This window comes from Abramis brama (assembly GCF_963993115.1).
Source record: "Abramis brama genome assembly, chromosome: 10".
In the NCBI taxonomy this organism is placed as follows: domain Eukaryota; kingdom Metazoa; phylum Chordata; class Actinopteri; order Cypriniformes; family Leuciscidae; genus Abramis; species Abramis brama.
The window spans coordinates 5,949,467-5,970,396 of record NC_139972.1 but is presented as its reverse complement, the minus strand read 5'-3'; the positions used below and the strand labels follow the sequence as shown (position 1 = coordinate 5,970,396).

Here is a 20,930-nt window from a genome sequence, read left to right as displayed (position 1 = left end):
TTTTCCTTATTTGGCCTAACTTCCTGTCCGCCATTTTGTTTTTTAGTCAAAACCTACTTTTTCGAACTCCTCCTAGACCGTTTGTCCGATTTTCACCAAAATCGAATCGTATCATCTCCAGACCGTGCCGACTAAAAGTTATGGATTTCGTGTCGATAGACGAAACCGTTTTCATATAGCGCAGCAGCAAAGTTGAGGCATGATGCTAATAGCACTATTCAGGCTTTATCTCTGCAATGCCTTGACATATTGACACCAAACTTTGTATGTGTCATTGTCACTTCACTCTGACCACATCACATCAGTTTTGTAACTGCGCCACCTATTTGTCGAAAGTGATAATACATTAAATCATGTTTTTAATTATTGTTTCTATGATTTTTCAGGCATTTTGCCTTAAATCCTCTTTAAATGTCTTTAATTGCTCATTGTTGCAGTTGATCTTACACTTTCAGCCATGTCTTGTCGTCTTATTCTGCTTGGCCCTGGTAATTGCTGCTTGCAGCTATATTTATTATTATTATTATTACTATTATTAATGGCTCCCTCTGCTGGTCGCATAAATAACTACACCAGGCCGCTCCGAGAGGTGTCACGTGACGACCAGTGTACATGCGGGAGGTGCGTGCCCTATAACCAATTAACTGGATTGAAGGCGAATATCACCGCGATAGTTTACAAACTATGCGCAAAGGTGCTTAACTGGTATTTTACAATGTGTAACCAAAGAATAATGTCCGAGTGACAACCTATACATTGATAGAAAGAAGCACCACATGAGGTCTAGCCGGGCAGGAAAAGCCTGAGCTTACATTTAGCAACACTAAACAGACAAAACACTACCAATCTAGCCTTAGCATTGACAGTAAAAGAACAACAAAATACCGATTCTTACTTGTAAAGACGCACACAGAATAAAGCAGTTGTATCCAGGCAGGTTGTAAGTCCGTGCGGTTAGCGTACACTACTGGCAAAAGTCTCTGACAGAATGCTACCCGCGTGCAGCGAGTCAACTAGTGATTGGCTAAGAGTCCAGGTGAAGCGAGGCGTCTTCCAGTAGGAGAGAGAGTCACAGTAAAGTGTCTGATGCTTAGCGGCCACAAGGGGGCCTTTTTTACAGGGTATTTGTGGCAACAATACATTGTATGGGTCAAAATTATCGTTTTTTTTTTTATTCCAAAAATCATTAGGATATTAAATAAAGATCATGTTTTATATTTTGTAAATGTCCTACCATAAATTTATAAACATTTATTTTTGTGAGTGAATATAGCAATATCGCAAACACAAATGGACAACTTTAAAGGCGATTTTCTCAATGTTTCGATTTTGTAGCACCCTCAGATTCCAGATTTTCAGTTGTATCGGCCAAATATTGTTCTATCTTAACAAATAATACATCAATAGGTGTATTCATATGATGTATAAATCTCAATTTCAAAAAATTGACCCATGTGACATTGACCCATTGAGTGGTTTTGTGGTCTAGGGTTACATATTAGAATGATTTCTGAAGGATCATGTGACACTGCAGACTGGATTAACGATGCTGAAAATTCAGCTTTGATCATAAGAATAAATTACACTTTACTATATATTCACATAGAAAACAGATATTTTAAACTGTAATAATATTTCACTCTTCTCCTATCAAGGTACTCTGCTCTTGCTGCAGGGTCAGAATTTTTTTGCTTGGCAGTGGCATCTGGTAAAATAGATTAAAATAGTTTTAAATAAATAAATAGGCAATAATAAATACACTACTAATAAATGCATTATTACTAAACTGAAATTACATGCTCTAATTTTTTTGTTGTTGCATTTTTCTCATATTGTACAAAGAGTAAACACAAACTGTCTGAAATATTTAAAAAATATCCCAAATTGCATAAAAATCTATTCAAAATGATACTAAAGTAAAGTACGTTTTTATATAAACCATTAATTGAATATAAAAGCATAAAACTGCCAATCTAGGGCATATATCTATCATGGAAAACAGTCTGCAGTGGTCGGACCACATGATATTTGGTCGCACCACATGATATTTTCAAATTCAGTCAAAATTTACAGGCACAGAATTGGCCACCTAAACAAAACAAGCTAGCTTGTCAAAAAATGTCACTATGAAATTTAGAATAAAAATATATATTTGTAGAAATAACTTTAATAAAAAAAAATGTTTAGGTCATACCACATGACATCCAAATTTGGCAACTACATTACCAACCATTACAAAGGTTTTTTTTTTTTTCAATTTGAGATAATTACAAACCTGCTTGCTGCTTCCATGGGTCCTTGGTAAATTGGTTTAACTTCCTGTGTTTGAATAGTTTTCAACATAAAAGTCCCAAAATGGTAATTCCTTGATGGTCACACCACATGATATTTCATAAAATGGACATCATCGGACAAAGTTTGTTTGTATATTATGATGGAAATATAAATGCAAATGCTTTGAATTTTTTTAAAGGATTACAAAACATTTTGGAAATCATGCCAAATAGTGCAGAATATAAATTTGAATAAATTCAGAGTAATTTCAAAGACGTTTTCAAAACAGAAGTTATGGCCGGACGGTCGCACCACATGATGTTTTGACACTTTAAATAACAAAAAAAAAAAAACAAATAAGTCAAGGTTTTTGAAAAGTTAAAGTGAGTACATACATGGGAGAGGTACTATAAATATACAATATTTTTTTATGCATTTAAACCCATTTTTGCCTGAAAAAATGCAATCGTACAGAAAATGTAGGCGTCATGTCATTGACCCAACTATAGAATTAAACAAGAGAATCTGGTTATTCAGAAAATAGGCTAAATGTTTTGTCTTTGAACTTTCATTATACAAATAAAAATTACACACCAGTGAATGTTGTCAAAAAATGGCTTGTAAATATATAGCAGATTTCACCCAGCAACACAAATGAACCACATCTGCAGTTTATTGACAGAGGACAGACAATCAACACACACACGTCTTCAGTTTCACTGTCTTTCAGCTGAAGGATGCATGAGAAAAGACATGTTAATTACCGTCCTCCCTAACAGTAACTGCAATTCATCTAATACACAGGTCACACATATGGCTATAAACATACATTAACATCAAAATGAAAGTTAAACCCATTTAAACGATATTTCCACAGACTCAATCCACCAAAATGATATGTGGAGATTCTTTATTAAACGTGCGTTAATAAAAGTAAAAAAATACATCAAACTGTTGGCAGAAAAACGCATACATAACCTTATTCCGGTTTATGGCTCTTCCATAATATAAACTCAAAACTTCTCTTAATTGTAACGAGGCTTCAGCTTTATTGTAATCTTGGTAGCGATGATATCTTCGGCACGAGGGTCCGAAGCTTGTATCAAAAAAACAAAACATCACACATTGAAGCAGTGTATCGGAGCTTGATTCGTTTTGCCATAACCACGTGATCTGTGACGTCCAAAGCTTCGTTTCCACACACAGTCACGTGACTGCTTCGTATTCAGATTCAAAAATAGCGCAAACCCCTTGAGCAGGTGTCCAGTGTCATGCCCTTCGGTAGTAGTAAATAAAAAAAAAGAAATAGACTTAGCCCTCAAAACTTTAATTTATTAAATTACCCAAAAATAAAATGTCAGTTCCCCAGTTCACAAGCACTTCACCATTCCACACAATTTTCTTTTATTTTGCCTATGAACTCGTAGGACTGGGACTGAGGCTAGAGTTTATGTGAATAAGGCTGCATTTGTAGATCAAAACAGATTCATAAGAATTGTTTCTGTACAATTGAATTAGTCCCATTTATTACTATTTTTTTTATAAATTAATTCATACAGTTGTTTGTTCATACATTGTATAAGAACTACATCAACACTAACACATGAATTATGAAGATTAATTGTTGTTGCAGGGTAGCACCTCTGTCAACCTTTGTGAGTTTTCAGTTCTGTAGGCGGACAAGTATGGACAGTGATTCTGGTGAGAAAATCAGGCACAAGAGAAGTATATCTTCGTCAAATGTCTCTTTAATAACACTTGTCATGCAGTAAGTGACATCCATTTACACTCTCAGGCCATAGCGCTTGCGGGAGTTGTTGGTCAATTAGGACTACCACTTGTCCCACTGCCATCTGATCTCCATTTCTGTCTACCGTGTAGTTCTGGTAAGTAGCAGCGAATGAAAACGGTTCAGAATTGATCGGGCCAATACCTGATTGTGTCTCCACCTGCGTTTCCCCAAGAATTTGTCGGAGACATAAAGGGCTTGTGGCAATGAAGCATCATGACGTCCCATGAGTCACAGGATCAAGGTCTGCAATGTCCGATGAGACATAGCCAAGGGGCTTGGAATTGAGTATGCCCTCAACTACCACTAGCAATGTTTGCAGAACAGATTCAGGCACGGATTTTTCACGTAGAATGACTCGCAAGGCAGCCTTAATTGATTTAACCTCTCGCTCCCATGTCCCGCCAAAGTGAGGGGCACTCGGTGAGTTATAGCGAAACTGGATCTGCTGTTTAGCCAGATGTTCCTGCAGCTCAGGAGCCATTTGACGAAAGGAGCCCTTTAACTTGTGATCGCCTCCAGTAAAGTTAGTGCCATTGTCACATAGAATCTTGAACGGCTTTCCTCTACAGGTTATAAAGCGTCGTAATTAAAGGAGGAAGGCGTCAGTGTCCAGGTGCTCAAGGAGATTGAAATGTAAACATTTGGTTGTCAAGCACTTATATAATATTCCCCATCTCTTTTCCTGGTGCCGGCCTATCTTTACCTGAAAGGGCCTGAAGCAGTCTACACCAGTGGAGTAAAATGGTGGCTTAAACAGGTGTAACCTAATGTAGTTAACTTTTTTTCATGGGGGCGCATGCGCAAGTGCTGACCCCAGACGCTGGTGTGCTCGTGTGTTTGTTTGCTTGTTTGTCTGTTTTAAACTGTCTAAACAGCCCACGTTCCAAAAGCAACATGCTTTTTAAGATAATCGTTGTGTTCTGGATTTTAAAATGCGCTATAGACTGTGTGTCTGCGTTGGGAGATGGAGTGGAGTCGGGAAATCTAAGGAACAATGGACTAATGAGGCTGTTTTACAGCCGCGAAGATCTGATGAGATTCCGACACAATGTTAGAACCCCACCAAAGTTCCTTTATGAACCTTCTGAAATAATCTGTTCTATCCACACAACAAACAGAAAGAAGAAAATAAAACGGAGGGGCTCTAGAGGCGGAATCCGAAACAGACTTAAATCTCGCGGCAGTCGTTTTCCTCTTCCGACAATAACTTTAACTAATGCTCGTTCGCTTCAAAATAAAATGCCCGAACTCACAGCATTGGTGAAACATAACAGAGACTTTAAAAGAGCTAACCTGATCTGCATCACAGAGACATGGCTGACGAAGGCGATTGACAACATACACTTGGATGGATACTCATTAATCCGCCTGGACCGCGACAGTGCCAAGTCAACCAAAACAATTGGAGGAGGACTGTGTTTGTTCGTTAGTAGCAGGTGGGCGAATAATATTACGGTAAGTGAAACATGTTGCTCTGCTCACTATGAACTATTGACTGTCTCTTTTAGGCCATATTATTTGCCTCGTGAATTTGGACAATAACAATTATTTTAGTTTATGTGCCTGGCCCAACTTTGCACTTGCTGCCGAATGCATAGCTGCTAGTTACAACAGAGCGCTTTGCAATTCTGCCGATGACCCAGTCTTCTTGCTTAGATTTTAATAAATGCAATGTATCTACGCTGTTGCCAAATCTTGAGCAATATGTAACCTGTCCGACAAGACTGGTTAAGACTCTGGACAAATGCTTTGGTAACGTGGAAGGTGCATATGTGCCAAAGCTATATCCACCTCTGGGACGTTCGGATCACAACGTCATTCATTTGTTACCAAAATACAGGCAGCTTTTAAAGAGGATCAAGCCTGCCGTTCAGCAGGTTCAAATGTGGTCCAGAGACGAAATAGAAAAGCTAAGAGGCTGTTTTGAGTGCACTGAATGGGACTTATTTTTTAACGATAATGACTGTTGTAGTAATCATGAATTGTTGAATGATACAATAACCTGTTATGTTAATTTCTGTGTAAATTCAGTGGTTCAAACAAAGAATATCAGAGTCTATCCAAATAATAAGCCGTGGATTAACAAAGATTTGAAACATTACCTAAACATGAAGAGAATTGCCTTCTTGCAGAATGATCAGCATAAAGTAAAAGAGTTAAACAAAGCAGTAAAACGTAAGATAAAAGATGCACAGAATGAATATAAAGAGAATGTTGAAGAGAAATTAAAAACAGGGAATGTAAGAGACTCATGGAAGGGTTTGAATACAATGATGGGTAGACAAAAGAAAACAGTTCAACAACATGAAGACCCTCATTGTCTTGCAAATAATCTTAAAGGTCCCATTCCATGGATTATTTTATTATTTGATAATGTTTCCTGGGGTGCCCTTATAATGTTAGTATGTTTTTTAGATCAAAAATTGTTATAATTTAGAAATAAAAGGCATATTTCCTAGCCTGATTTCATCCCCTATTTGAACGCTCTGTTTGAAGGGGCGTGTCTGTGTGAGACTTCAGTGTAAACGCCCACTGCTGTGATCGGCTGACATGCTTGCCTTGCATATGAAATATCTGGCATTACATGTAGAACTATCTGGAAAACTTTTACTATTACAGCTATTATACGTTTTTACTATTACAGCTATCTGGATTAACGAATCGTGAGAAGTTTTTTTAAGTATTTAGATCTATTTCAATCACATAAAAGGTTGCAGTGATGAGCATTGAGCAGATGACAGTCTGTTGATCGCGTGAAAAAAGATCTTATCATTGCAACGCAGTTTCTGCGCTCTCACTAATGATCTCACCAATGCAAACATGAGGTATATAAATACAGTAAGAGCTTCGTTGTGCAGTGTAACAGCGTCATTGATTTCATAACGAGTTTTGGCAAGTGTCCAGATAAACTCGCGCTGTGTGATTGACAGCTTGGGCGATTGGAAAGGGATTGTTCTTTGATCGCTTTCTGTATATTAATCACAGTTTAAGTAAGATTATTTTCATCCTACTAAGAGAAACGATGTGAAGTTGATCGCTACTTCCATAGTAAATCACTACTTACCGCTTGCTGGAATATAGTTGAAATTGCCCCCTTCGTCAGTATGAAACGCTGAGAGAAGCCTGCTTGATATTATCCCAGGTTAGAAAAACAGTCCGTGGTGAAATGGACAGAGCAAACTAACAACTTCGAATTAAACTTTTGCAGTATCCGATTATAGATAAACATCAACCACGTCTGTTGACATTTCGCCATCAATACGCCTGTATTCCTGTGGGCGGAGGTTAGTCAAAAAACGGTTTTAATGACGTCATTAAAGAAGGAAGTAGAGGGGTGTAGTCCAATCCAGCCGTTCGATGTAGTCAACTTCTGTTAAATAAAATATCTCGCTTGGCATTGAACTTTGAGCTTTATAATTTTACAGATATTATTTATACTCTAACAACAACATTACACACTAACTAAAGCTTGAAACATGGGATCACGAAGAACGGGACCTTTAATATTTTTTATTCACGATTTGATAATGATTTTAATGATGACTTGTCTGTTAGTAATGAATTAATGATGACCATGACTCAATCACAGCCTATGATCATACAGGAGAGGGAGGTTGTCACAGTGCTTCATAAAATTAAACCGCATAAGGCATCTGGCCCAGATGGCCTGAAGGGAAAAGTCCTGAAAGAATGTGCAGCACAACTTGGACATGTGTGTACAAGGTTGTTTCAAATCTTCATGGACAATGGTTTTGTACCAGCCTGGAAGAATTCCATTGTCATCCCGGTGCCGAAAATACCTAATGCAAAATCTCTCAAGACCCCCTGCAATTTGCCTATCGGGCCAATAGGAGCACTGTGGATGCCTCTCTCACTCTCTTAAATAAGGTTCAAAATCATCTAGATAACTCAAATTCCTATGTTCGAATACTCTTCATGGATTTCTCATCCGCTTTTAATACTGTCCAACCTTATCTTCTTTTAAAGCGCCTCTATGAGTTAGGTGCTAGTAGTTGGATGATATTATGGATTAAGGAGTTTTTAAAAGGTCGCTTAAAAAGTTTTTTACATCTTAATATTGAAAAGACAAAAGAGTTATGTTTGAGAAATCAATCGAGAAGAGTAGATACCGCATCTGAATATAAACCAGTTGTCATAAAGGAAACAACTGTAGAGCAGGTCTCGAATTTTAAATACTTGGGTACAATTATAGATGAGAAACTCAATTTTGAAAGTAATGTGGAGTACATTCATAAAAAAGCACGCCTGGGTCTCCTCAGGAAACTGAGAAGCTTTAATATTAGTCAGCAGACCCTAACTATGTTGTATCGATCAATGATTGAGAGTATTATCAAATATAATATTGTTTCATGGTACGGCAATCTAACATTAAAACAAAAGAACAAAGTCTCACAAATAATTAATCAAGCAAATAAGATTACTGGACAAAAACAACAGCCACTTCAGAGCTTGTTCGATCATTTTATAGGAAAAATGGCAATTGCGATTTTTAAAGATAACTCACACCCTCTTCACTCTGCTTTTGAATTGCTCCCATCTGGACGCAGACTAAAAATTCCCTTGGCTAGGAAAAATGTCTATAAAAGATCTTTTCTTCCAATGGCAGTGATTATCTTAAATCGTACAGTGTTTTAATTAGAATGACAATTTTTAAACAATAGAATGACTGTTATTTTAAACTTTTCTTTCTTACAGTGTTTAACTATATAATTCTTTGTATTTGTGCTGTTGATGTGTGATGTGTTTTTTAAGCAGTGAATGTATGTTACAGTGTCAAAGAAAAATTTCCGCTCAGTGAAAACAGACTGGACAATAAAGTTCAATCAATCAATAAATCAACCTACAGGGAGGAAGGTCGGCCATCTGTGGGTTCTGTGGCTTGGCGCGCCAATACTGGCAATTCTGACAGGAATGCTTGTGTTTGCGTACAGCTTCACGGCCTCTAAGCACCCAGTATAATCGACGTAGCTCTGCTAGCACTCGCTCTGCACCTGGATGATGGAGCTCCTGATCTATGTCTTGGATGAGTAGCTTTGTGACCTGATGTTGAGGATCTAGGACGATTGGGTGAATGATATCAGAAGGCAGGGTTTCAACACGACAAAGTCGTCCACCCACTCTGATAAGACCAGTAATTTCGTCATACTCTGGGGCGAGAGAACTCAAACAGCTGTCTGTCGGGATAGGCTTTCCAGCTTTCAAAGCCCTGAATTCCTCCGGGAATGAATCAAGCTGTGACTGTGCTAAGAGGAGCTTTTCTGCCTGTGTATACGTTGAGGCTTCAAAGGCATTGATATTGGCCGCCCCATTACAGGCCTCAACAGTAGCTTGAACTAGCTCGTTCCAGGTTCTGCATTGACTGAGGTCTGAAGGCACTGGGAATGACAGTGACTGCTCCAACAAAGGATGATTTTCTCATCTCGCTCAGGTCAGGTGCGGACTCTGTACTGGGTGTCAACGGCCACATATCCTTTGGTTCAGTCAGGAAGGATGGCCTGGATCTCCATTGGTGAGGACCTGCTATTTTGGCTAAGGTGAGACCTCTAGTGATATGGTCAGCTGGCTTTCGAGCAGAGTCAACATACCTCCATCTGGTAACATCTGTCATCTGTCAAAGTCTGAATCTCTGCAACTCTAGACCCCACAAAGACCTTGTATCGGAAGGATTCTGATTTTAACCAATGCAGCACCATAGTTGAATCAGCCCAATATATGACTTGATGTATGGGTATGGTCAGTCTCTATCGCTTTGGCCATCTGAGCTCCAGCAAGTGCAGCGCACAACTCTAAGCAGGGCATAGATAGGCCAAAGGTGACATGGACTTTCTCACTGTCGTCTGTGATCTGAAGGTAAGCCACGGAACCATATACCCTCTCCGAAGCGTCACAAAAGACATGGAGCTCCATAACAGTGGAAGGAGTGTCAGCACCGCCAGGCGCATAAATTCAAAGGGAATTGTAGTCTGGTGATACTGGAAAGCTCTGCAACCCAATTGGACCCTATCTCACGCAGGTGTAGGGGTTCAATAGGGTAATCCCAGCTAAGGTTGTGTTTCCAGAGATCTTGAATAAGAGTCTTGCCAAAGTCTTGTACAGATTCCTCATGGTGGGCTGAACAGGCTCTGCAATGTGGTTCTTATACCCGAGGGTGTGATCAAGGCAATTCCATTGTAGGCCGAGAGTAGGTTCTTGCATGTCAGTGCTACTCTGAGACAACCAGCACTCGCTACTAGTTGATCTGGCTTCCGATGGAAGGTGTTTGAGAACTGATGGTATATTGCAAACAGTATCTCGAAGTCTCCGTTTAGCAAAGACTGACGCAACCCATCTATTATGGCCTTGGCCTCACCTTGGTCGAGAGTACTGTGAAGACAGTTGTCAACGTAGAATGACGTTGTCAGCCATGGTGTCTTGGTGTTCCTGGGCATGAAACTGAAGTGCATAAATGGCGCAGCATGGACTGCAGGTCGTACCAAAGGGCAATACTTGCCACTACTAGATGTCTGGGTCAGCTTCCCTATCCATGTTCCTCCAGATGAATCGCAGCACCGATTCTACACTGTTAAAAAAAACTTGCTGCCTTAAATTTAAGTACAACAAACAAGTCATTTCAACTTAAATTACTGTAAACTGATTTTTAAAAAATGAGTTGAATCTAATTTATTCTGATGAGTTGATGTAAAAACATTTGTTGTCATGACTTATTGATCATGTCATTATTTACAGTGTAGTTTTTGTTAATACAAAAAAGTTGGTAGAGTCACCAAAATAAAATGTACAAAATAACACAATGTGAAATAATATGAAGTGGCATTTAATATGTCAATTTCATATGCTGTCAATTTGTATTATAATTATTCTCAGCTTATTTCTGTTTTATGTGCAGTGCTGTATTATTTAAGAATTTATTTGAAGTTATCCTGTATAGAGTTTACTTAAAGTTTTCCCTATATAGAAATGACTTGAAGTTTCCTGTACTGCATTTACTCGAAGTTGTCCTTGTATATTTTACTTGAAGTTTTCTTTGTATAATTTACTTTGAGTTAGCTTTAAAGCCACTCCTCCTTATATGTGTATACAAGTATATGTTGCTTTAGCTAAAGGGATTCATTTTTTTGTATTTAATAATTTAGGGAACAGACTCTGTCTCTATATGTGTCACGCTTGTTCTGTGTTGTTCCACTGTTGTCACTAGTCTCATGTCTGTCTAGTTAAGTTTCCCGCCTGTCATTATCAGTTCAGTTAAATCACCTGTGTCCTGTTAATTATCATCATCTGTTTAACCTGTTTCTGTTTCATCAGTGTGTGTATTTAGTTCCTTCTGTTCAGTCAGTCTTGGTCCGTTCTAGTCATAGTCACGTCGTGTTTGGTGTGTTTAAACCTTCTGCCTGTATGTGCCTACCTGAGTGATTTAGTAAAATGTATACATTGGAGCCATTGGCCTCTTTGTCTTCTTCAACCTACACCACACCGTGACAGAAGAACGGACCTACTAAAATTTAATATGGAGGACTGTTTATTTCAAAACGGTCGATCTCTGGAAGAGTATGTGGAGGTCTACCTCATCCTTTATCAAGATGCAAGCTGGGATTAAGATTCTCTTAAACAGCATTTCTGGAGCAGGATGGATGATCTACTTGCCCAGTGGGAGATCTTCTGCTGTTGGGAGATCTACACCTGCCGTTCATCGAGTTCATCGACCGCACCTTATGGGTGTGTGGATCCTACCTCACAGTGACCGCTGCCGAGCCTGTGTCTCCGGACAAGATGGCCGCCGCCGAGCCTGCACGTCACGTCAGTCCTGCCGAGCCCTAACCCTAGCCGTAACCCTTCTTTCGCCGCTGGTCCCGTCCAGCCCAGAGCTTCCTTCGCCGCTGGTCCCGTCCAGTCCAGAGCCTTCACTGCTGGTCCCGTCCAGCCCAGAGACTCTTTTGCCGCTGGTCCCGTCCAGCCCAGAGCTTCCTTCGCCGCTGGTCCCGTCCAGCCAAGAGATTCTTTTGCCGCTGGTCCCGTCCAGCCCAGAGCTTCCTTCGCCGCTGGTCCAGCCCAGAGCTTCCTTCGCCGCTGGTCCAGCCCAGAGCTTCCTTCGCCGCTGGTCCAGCCCAGAGCTTCCTTCGCCGCTGGTCCCGTCCAGCCCAGAGCTTCCTTCGCCGCTGGTCCAGCCCAGAGCTTCCTTCGCCGCTGGTCCAGCCCAGAGCTTCCTTCGCCGCTGGTCCAGCCCAGAGCTTCCTTCGCCGCTGGTCCAGCCCAGAGCTTCCTTCGCCGCTGGTCCAGCCCAGAGCTTCCTTCGCCGCTGGTCCCGTCCAGCCCAGAGCTTCCTTCGCCGCTGGTCCCGTCCAGCCCAGAGACTTTTTTGTCACTGGTTCCGCCCAGCCCTGAACCTGTCACCACCCCAGAGCCTGAACTCCCACCCAGCCTCCCTCTCCCACCTCCTCTCATCTGCCTTCTCTCAACCCTTCCTCCACCACTACCTGGCAACCCCTCTGCTCCTCTATCCACCTTTAAGGAGATGGAGTTGCCGTGGATCTGCCTTCCACCAACTCCACCAGGGTCGGTGGATCCCCGGTCTCTGCCTCCGACCTCCTCTACTTGGACTCTGCTTCAGCCTACCAGTACATTACCTCCACCATTGCTCCTATCTCCCTCACCTCCGTCGTGGCCCATCAGCCCACCAACTCCGCCAGGCTCCCTCGTCCCCCCGGTTCCGCCTTGGTCACTCCTCGTCTTCACCTCGTCCATCCATCTAGCTCTGTTGGGCTCCTCATTCCTTCCGTCTTCACCTTGGTCCTCGGTCACTCAGGCTCCGCCGTGGTCTTCTGGTTCCCCGCCTGAGCCTCGGTCACCGGAGCTCCCAGTCCCTCAGCATCGCCCCGTCTCGTCGGCTCTACGGCTCCATCCTGGTCTCCTCAACCACCTGCCTCGCCTCCGTCAGTCGGCCCCCTGGAGTCGTCAGCCCTGCCTCCTCAGTCGGCTCCGCCCTGCCTCCTCCATGGCTCCTCCCTCAGTCGGCTCATGTCATGTTTGAACTCTAAGGCTATGTGCCATATTACTAGAGTGAAGAGCGGCACCATCCCAGGAGGATGATTACAATCTCTTCTCAACAGATTGTGATTTGGATTGAGAGATACAAGGGAAGTGGCTTTATTGTATCAGATACATGTCACTGCACTGATTGGTCCAGTTTTGGTCTATATATGCTCTATATGGTCCAATGTTAATTATTGGATCTGTAGAAACCGTTTACTCACAAAATCACACATTGTCAGTGAAATGGTCATTTTATTTGTTATTGTACAGATATACGTTATTATATACATCTATGTAATAACAGGCTTTATGCAACTAAAACAAAAGTAAAAAAAAAAAAAAAAGATCAAATTCAGGGAATTGTTTCATATATTAACAAATAACAGATTGTTGTTTTTTCTACATTTGTTTCCAGTCTCTTTTCATTTTGGTATTTCTTTGAGTAAGCGTTCAATCAAAATAATTTTCAATAATTTCTCTAACATATTAAACACAAATCTTGTGGCATTTCACAGCAACACTAGTTTATTAGTTAACTAACTACACATTTACTTTATGTGAATCTAACAAAACATAAACACGTTCTGACACGTTCTGTGCTTACTGTGACACAGAACAATGCTTTCTAATATGATTCACTAGATTATTTGATTGGGTGAAACTCTTCTCACACTGAGTACAGAAGTACGGCTTCTCTCCAGTGTGAACTCGCTTGTGTGTTTTTTTTTGGTTTTATTTTAAATTAACAAATATTGTAAGTAAACAATAGCCCAAGTTTAACAAAAAAAAAAAAAAAAAAAAAAAAAACATTAAGACTTTTTTTATTATTTAAGACTTAAGGCTACCCCTATGTCTCACACCACTTACTTGAATGTATTTGACATGAAAATTAAATGTTGCTCATTGTGATGACTTCATATGACATATCTTCATGTGATTCAGAAGGCTTTTTTTCTGTTTGAAGCTCTTCTCACACTGAGTACAGTAGTACGGCTTCTCTCCAGTATGAACTCGCTCATGTTCTTTCAGGTTTCCAGACAGAGTGAAACTCTTGTCACAATATGAGCACTTGTAAGGTTTTTCTCCAGTATGAATTCTTTGGTGCTCTTTCAGATGACTAGATGTAGTAAAGCTCTTCCCACAGTCAAAGCACATATAATCTCTTACTTCATTATGTGTTTTCTGGTGCACTTTAAAACTGTCCAACCTTGAAAAACTCTTTCCACAGAGAGAACACACATAAGGCCTCTCATCTGAATGAACTTTCAGGTGTTTTTTTAGATCTGATAATGAAATAAAATCTTTACCACACTGACCACAGATAAATGGTTTTTCTCCAGAGTGAATACGCAGATGATGACTGAGACATGTTGCATCTCTGAAACTCTTTCCACACTGTGTGCATGTATACGGTTTCTCTCCAGTGTGAATTCTCATGTGTGTCTTAAGGTCTCCTTTCCTTGTGAAACTCTTTTCACACTGAGTGCATGTATACGGTTTCTCTCCAGAGTGAAAACGCAGATGAACACTGAGAGTTGATGCTTGAGAAAAACTCTTTCCACACTGAGTGCATGTATACGGTTTCTCTCCAGTGTGAATTCTCATGTGTACGTTAATGTCTCTTTTCTGTGTGAAACACTTTCCACACTGAGTGCAGGTGTGCGTCTTTTTGGCTTTTGTTCTTTGAATTGTAAAGTTACGATGTTCCTCCTCCACTTCATTCAGTTCTTGTCTTTGCTCTTTCACTCTCACCTGGTCTAAAATACACAGAAATACAGTTAGAATCAGTTCAAGTGAACCCTTATTTAATAGCAGAAAGCAACAGAGATCAGATCTTTCACTTTTTGTTCTGTCATTCACTTGTTAATATAGTAAAATTATGTTTGACAACTGCTATATACAAGGTTATGATCATTCAGATGTATTTCTCCATCATTTATCATCCATATACTGCTTATTAATTCACATGTACCAAAGCAGTCAACAATGAAGAATCAAGAATGGACACCAACCTATTTGTTCCTCAGTATCTTCATGTTTTATTCTGGATGGTTCTGGATCACTCGTGTCTTCAATCTCCTCTTTAATAAACTCCATCTTTAACAGTCACACAGATTTCAGCTGCTACTCCTGGAGTTTGTTCTTCTCTAATAGGATGATAGGAATATTTCCAGTATTTATTGGTGAATTGTCTCCAAAAGTTCCCTGTTTTCAGCTCATTCATTATGGTGATGTCTGAGATCTTCTGTAAATTGGCACATTAAGCTCATTTTATTGGTGTCAACAGACTGAAACAAACTACAGCATCATCACCTTTAACTTCAGTTCTTGTCTTTGCTCTTTCACCTCCATCTGGTCTGAAACATATTAAAACATTAAGTTGTTAGAATGAGTTCAAGGAGGATAAATGTGAATTTTCAAGTGAACCCTGATTTAATAACAGAAAACAAGTGAGATCTGTTTATCAAATATTATATTTTTGATGTACCAAAGGTTAATTTTGCAATCCTCTTGTTAATAGTCAAAATGTGAACGACAACTGCTGTACAAGATTATGATATACAGTAAGTGCATTTATATTCCTAGATTATTTGCTAATATTTCACAGCTCTTATGATTGGCATCTAATAACAGATAGCTATAGCCTATTAAGCATTTTAACTCATTAAAAAAAATCTGAAAATCAGCCATCATTATTTTAACGTTAAAAAATGATGTTTTGTGTAAAAGGTAACTGGGTCAATGACGTATAAGGATTTTCAACAGGCCAATTTTAAAATACAAAAAATAATAATACCTGTTGCAATTGTTCAAACATTAAGGATGTTGTGTACACCTAAATTCATTTTAAACATTTAATTTAAGTGATTTTAGTGTTTTTTCATCTAAATGAATTGTCCGTAGCCTTAAAAAATGTCATGTGGTGCGACCATGATTTATCTTAAAATTAATTCATTTCCTTAACATGCTTAAACATTTTTTACAAGTTATTGGTAATTAAAGTGTCTAGAAACCAAGTATTTGCATTTCTTTTGAGTTTTTGTAAATAATGATCTCATTTTTTGTTCTATAATTTCTGAGTTGCCTTCTTAAATCTAGTTAACAGGCTTATTTTTCCTGTAAATCACATAAAACTGATAGAAATGTTTTAAAAATATAATTTACTAAAGCATACTGTATCAGTGATTCATATTTCAGCCACAGAAATAAGATATTTCATTTTAAATTTAATACAGTGATTGCTTTTATTGGTCGCACCACATGATAAGCGGTCGCTCCAAATGACACGAAGACCTTATATAGTTAAAAATCTATTTAAAGAGATCAGTGAACAATACATTTTATACAAAAAAAATAGATTTAAACCAGATTTTATACAAATTTCACAGAATTTTCCTGAATATAAACATTTTATAAACTTTTTCTTATAAAAATCACATCACAAACACAAGTGCACCATTTCATTTATCTTGACTTAGAATTTCTTTCTAACAAATAATAATGTTATAAATATAAATTATTTCATAAAAGTATTGTATACAGGTAACATTTGGGGTCAATAGTTTTTTTTAAGTAATTAATACTTTTATTAATCAAGTACACATTCAGTGTCACATTCAGGCGCAGGCTATAATGTTACGAAAGATTCTATTTCAAATAAACGCTGTTCTTTTGTACTTTCTATTCATAAAATAATCCTGACATAAAATGTATCACAGTTTCCACAAAAATATGAACATTGATAATAATCAGAAATGTTTCTTGAGCAGCAAATCATTAGTGACCCTGGATCACAAAACCAGTCACAAGTCGCAAAAGGTATTTGTGGCAATAGCCAACAATACATTGTATGGGTCAAAATTATCGATTTTTCTTTTAAAAATCATTAGGATATTAAATAAAGAATGTTTTATATTTTGTAAATTTCCTACCATGAATTTATAAACATTTATTTTTGTGAGTGAATATAGCAATATCGCAAACATAAATGGACAACATTAAAGGCGATTTTCTCAATGTTTCGATTTTGTAGCACCCTCAGATTCCAGATTTTCAGTATCGGCCAAATATTGTTCTATCTTAACAAATCATACATCAATAGAAATCTTATTTATTCAGCTTTCATATTATGTATAAATCTCAATTTCAAAAAATTGACCCATGTGACATTGACCCATTGAGTGGTTTTGTGGTCTAGGGTTACATATTAGAATGATTTCTGAAGGATCATGTGACACTGCAGACTGGATTAACGATGCTGAAAATTCAGCTTTGATCATAGAAATAAATTACAGTTTACTATATATTCACATAGAAAACAGTTATTTTAAACTGTAAAAATGTTTCACTCTTCTCCTATCAAGGTACTCTGCTCTTGCTGCAGGGTCAGAATTTTTTCGCTTGGCAGTGGCATCTGGTAAAATAGATTAAAAAAGTTTTAAATAAATAAATAAATAGGCATTAATAAATACACTACAAATAAATGCATTATAACTAAATTGAAATTGCATGCTCTATTTTTATTTATTTTTTGCATTTTTCTCATATTGTACAAAGAGTAAACATAAACTGTCTGAAATGTATATAAAAAATATCCAAGATTTGCATAAAAATCTATTCCAAATGATACTAAAGTAAAGTACTTTTTTATATAAACCGTCAATTGAATATAAAAGCATAAACTGCCAATCTAGGGCATATATCTATCATGGAAAACAGTCTGCAGTGGTCGGACCACATGATATTTGGTCACACCACATGATATTTTCAAATTCAGTCAAAATTTACAGGCACAGAATTGGCCACCTAAACAAAACAAGCTAGCTTGCCCAAAAAGGTCACTATGAAATTTATATTTTAAAATATATATTTGTAGAAATAACTTTTATATTAAAAAAATGTTTAGGTCATACCACATGACATCCAAATTTGGCAACTACATACCAACCATTACAAACGTTTATTTATTTTTTCCAATTTGAGATAATTACAAACCTACTTGCTGCTTCCATGGGTCCTTGGTAAATTGGTTTATGATGTAACTTCCTGTGTTTGAATAGTTTTCATAAAAGTCCCAAAATGGTAATTCCTTGATGGTCGCACCACATGATATTTCATAAAATGGACATCATTGGACAAAGTTTGTTTGTATATTATGATGGAAATATAAATACAAATGCTTTTTATTAAAGGATTACAAAACATTTTGGAAATCATTCCAAATAGTGCAGAAAATAAATCTGAATAAATTTCAATGACGTTTTCAAAACAAAAGTTATGGCCGGACGGTCGCACCACAATTTAAATAACAAAAAAAATAACAAATAAGTAAAGGTTTTTGAAAAGTTAAAGTGAATACATACAATGGGAGAGATACTATAAATATACAGTATCTTTTTATGCATTTAAACCCATTTTTGCCTGAAAAAATGCAATCGGACAGAAAATGTAGGCGTCACGTCATTGACCCAACTATAGAATTAAACAAGAGAATCCTGTTATTCAGAAAATAAGCTAAATGTTTTGTCTTTGAACTTTCATTATACAAATCAAAATTACACACCAGTGAATGTTGTCAAAAAAGTATTGTAAATATATAGCAGATTTCACCCAGCAACACAAATGAACCACATCTGCAGTTTATTAACAGAGGACAGACAATCAACACACACACGTCTTCAGATTCACTGTCTTTCAGCTGAAGGATGCATGAGAAAAGACATGTTAATTACCGTCCTCCCTAACAGTGACTGCAATTCATCTAATACACAGGTCACACATATGGCTATAAACATACATTAACATCAAAATGAAAGTTAAACCCATTTAAACGACATTTACACAGACTCAATCCACCAAAATGATATGTGGAGATTCTTTATTAAACGTGCGTTAATAAAAGTAAAAAAAATACATCAAACTGTTGGCAGAAAAACGCATGCATAACATTATTCCGGTTTATGGCACTTCCATAACATAAACTAAATACTTCACTTGATTGTAACGAGGCTTCAGCAAAGTGAGGATCCATTTGCAGCTTTATTGTGATCTTGGTCGTACAATCAGGGTCAATCACCAGCAAACACAACAGTAGAGACAAAGCAACTCGTAATGCGAAAACAGGCATAAGGTCAGGCAGCAAACTTACATAAATCAGTCCACAATAGAAAACAGTCCAGGGCAGGCAGCAAATAATCACGAAGAGAATAAACAGTCCAAGAGTAATCCACGGGAAGACAAAAACACAGGCAGAAACGCTCAGAGATGTTCACCAGGGAAAACAAAACTTCTCAATGAGGAACTTCTTCTTCGACTTGTTGCTATTTCCATCCAGTTTATCGGTGCATTACCGCCACCTTCTGCTCCGGAGTGTGAATCAGAAAATAGGTTTACAGACTAAATCACACACACGCACGCACGCACGCACACACACATGTAGTGTTTTCATGTTTTATTGGGACTTTCCATAGACATAATGATTTTTATACTGTACAAACTGTTAATTCTATTCCCTTACACTAACCCGACCCCTTCCCTACCCATCACAGAAAACTTTCTGCAATTTTACATTTTCAAAAAAACATCACTTTTTTTATTTATAAGCCGTTTTCCTCATGGGGACCAAAAAATGTTCCCACATGAACAAGGATTTCGGATATTGCCATCCTTATGGGGACATTTTGTCCCCATAACGTAGGGTTTACCAGGCCACACACACACACACACACACACACATTTGATTATTTTATTTGGAATGACCAATACTGATTAAAACAACACAGCATCCAAATATTCACAAAGAGCCTGTTATGTTTCACCTGACAATACAAACACTGCTAATAGTCACAACCACATGAATAAATAAATAGGCTATGCATGTTAAGGATAGAGGTGACATCGCCTTCTCCACACATGCAGACTGCCTATGACTGCTGACACAGAAGAGTATCAGGCTATTTGCTTAGAGGTCTTTTTACTTAGTCCAGCGATTTGCAAGCCTCTGACGCATAGTCTGTGCACATGTCCTAAACTGCCAAAAATGAGGATGATCAGTTTTGTGCTGTAACCACACACTGCTAAAGCATTTGTTACTGGTATTTTAACATTTTCTCAGAAAAACACAAGTCCATGTAAGCATCAAAACAACAACCCACTTCCAGAATCAGAATGTTTTTAGAGAGTTCATTGACAACTACAATGTCTGGAGTATTTGGGTATTCTCTGAGAACACTTCTTAGAGAGTTTGTTATCATTCAGATTTGAAAACCAGCCAGTTTGAACAGTCTTATTTGTGTATATTGCACTTTGTTCAGACACTTTGCGCAGTTCTTTATGTGCGCTGTAGATTCCATTGTTTTATCGCTGTGTAATAGACAGAATGGTTTTGTGGTGTTTTGGAAACCACAGAGAGAGGTTGTATTTGGTCGGGAGGGTTTGCAGCCGAGCTTTGACAACAAATTTTAGGATACCTCTGTTAACGGCTGAATTGTGTAACGCAGAGTGTGAGACTGTATGATCCGCGCACTGCAGGCATGCAAGTTTTCCTTGAAGGCGCAGGTTAACCCAATAATCGCGCTCTTGTGCTTGAAAATATTGGAGGATTTCATACCTGCACGTCCGGCTGTTCAGCTTCTTACTGGTTCCAGTGTGATGTATTGTCGCCTCAGCACGCACGTTTAGATCCATATGCCCCTTTCTGATTTACCTGCTCCCCGCCTGCCAAGCCCAGATTACCCAATGGGCATTATGGGCACGGGCCCAGGGGCCCATGCGCACTTGGGGCCCAAGCGAGGGGAAGACAATTTTTTTTCTTTTT

General features: G+C 38.5%; 1 protein-coding gene across 2 annotated transcripts; it reads right to left on the bottom strand.

Annotated features, from left to right (window-relative positions):
- Positions 1-13,348: 13,348 nt before the first annotated feature.
- LOC311090772 (uncharacterized protein) lies at positions 13,349-19,559 on the bottom strand. Of its 2 annotated transcripts, XM_084126287.1 has the most exons (4): positions 19,263-19,559; positions 15,428-15,471; positions 15,127-15,261; positions 13,349-14,871 (listed from the first exon to the last, which is right to left on the bottom strand). In XM_084126287.1, the coding sequence occupies exons 3-4, from the start codon at positions 15,209-15,211 to the stop codon at positions 14,015-14,017; spliced, it is 942 nt and encodes a 313-aa protein (XP_083982413.1). In that variant the 5' UTR covers positions 15,212-15,261; positions 15,428-15,471; positions 19,263-19,559; the 3' UTR covers positions 13,349-14,014. The 2 variants fall into 2 exon arrangements, with proteins under 2 accessions (XP_083982413.1, XP_083982414.1); XM_084126288.1 differs by lacking the exons at positions 15,428-15,471; positions 19,263-19,559 and having other exon boundaries at positions 13,355-14,871; positions 15,127-15,421.
- Positions 19,560-20,930: the final 1,371 nt, after the last annotated feature.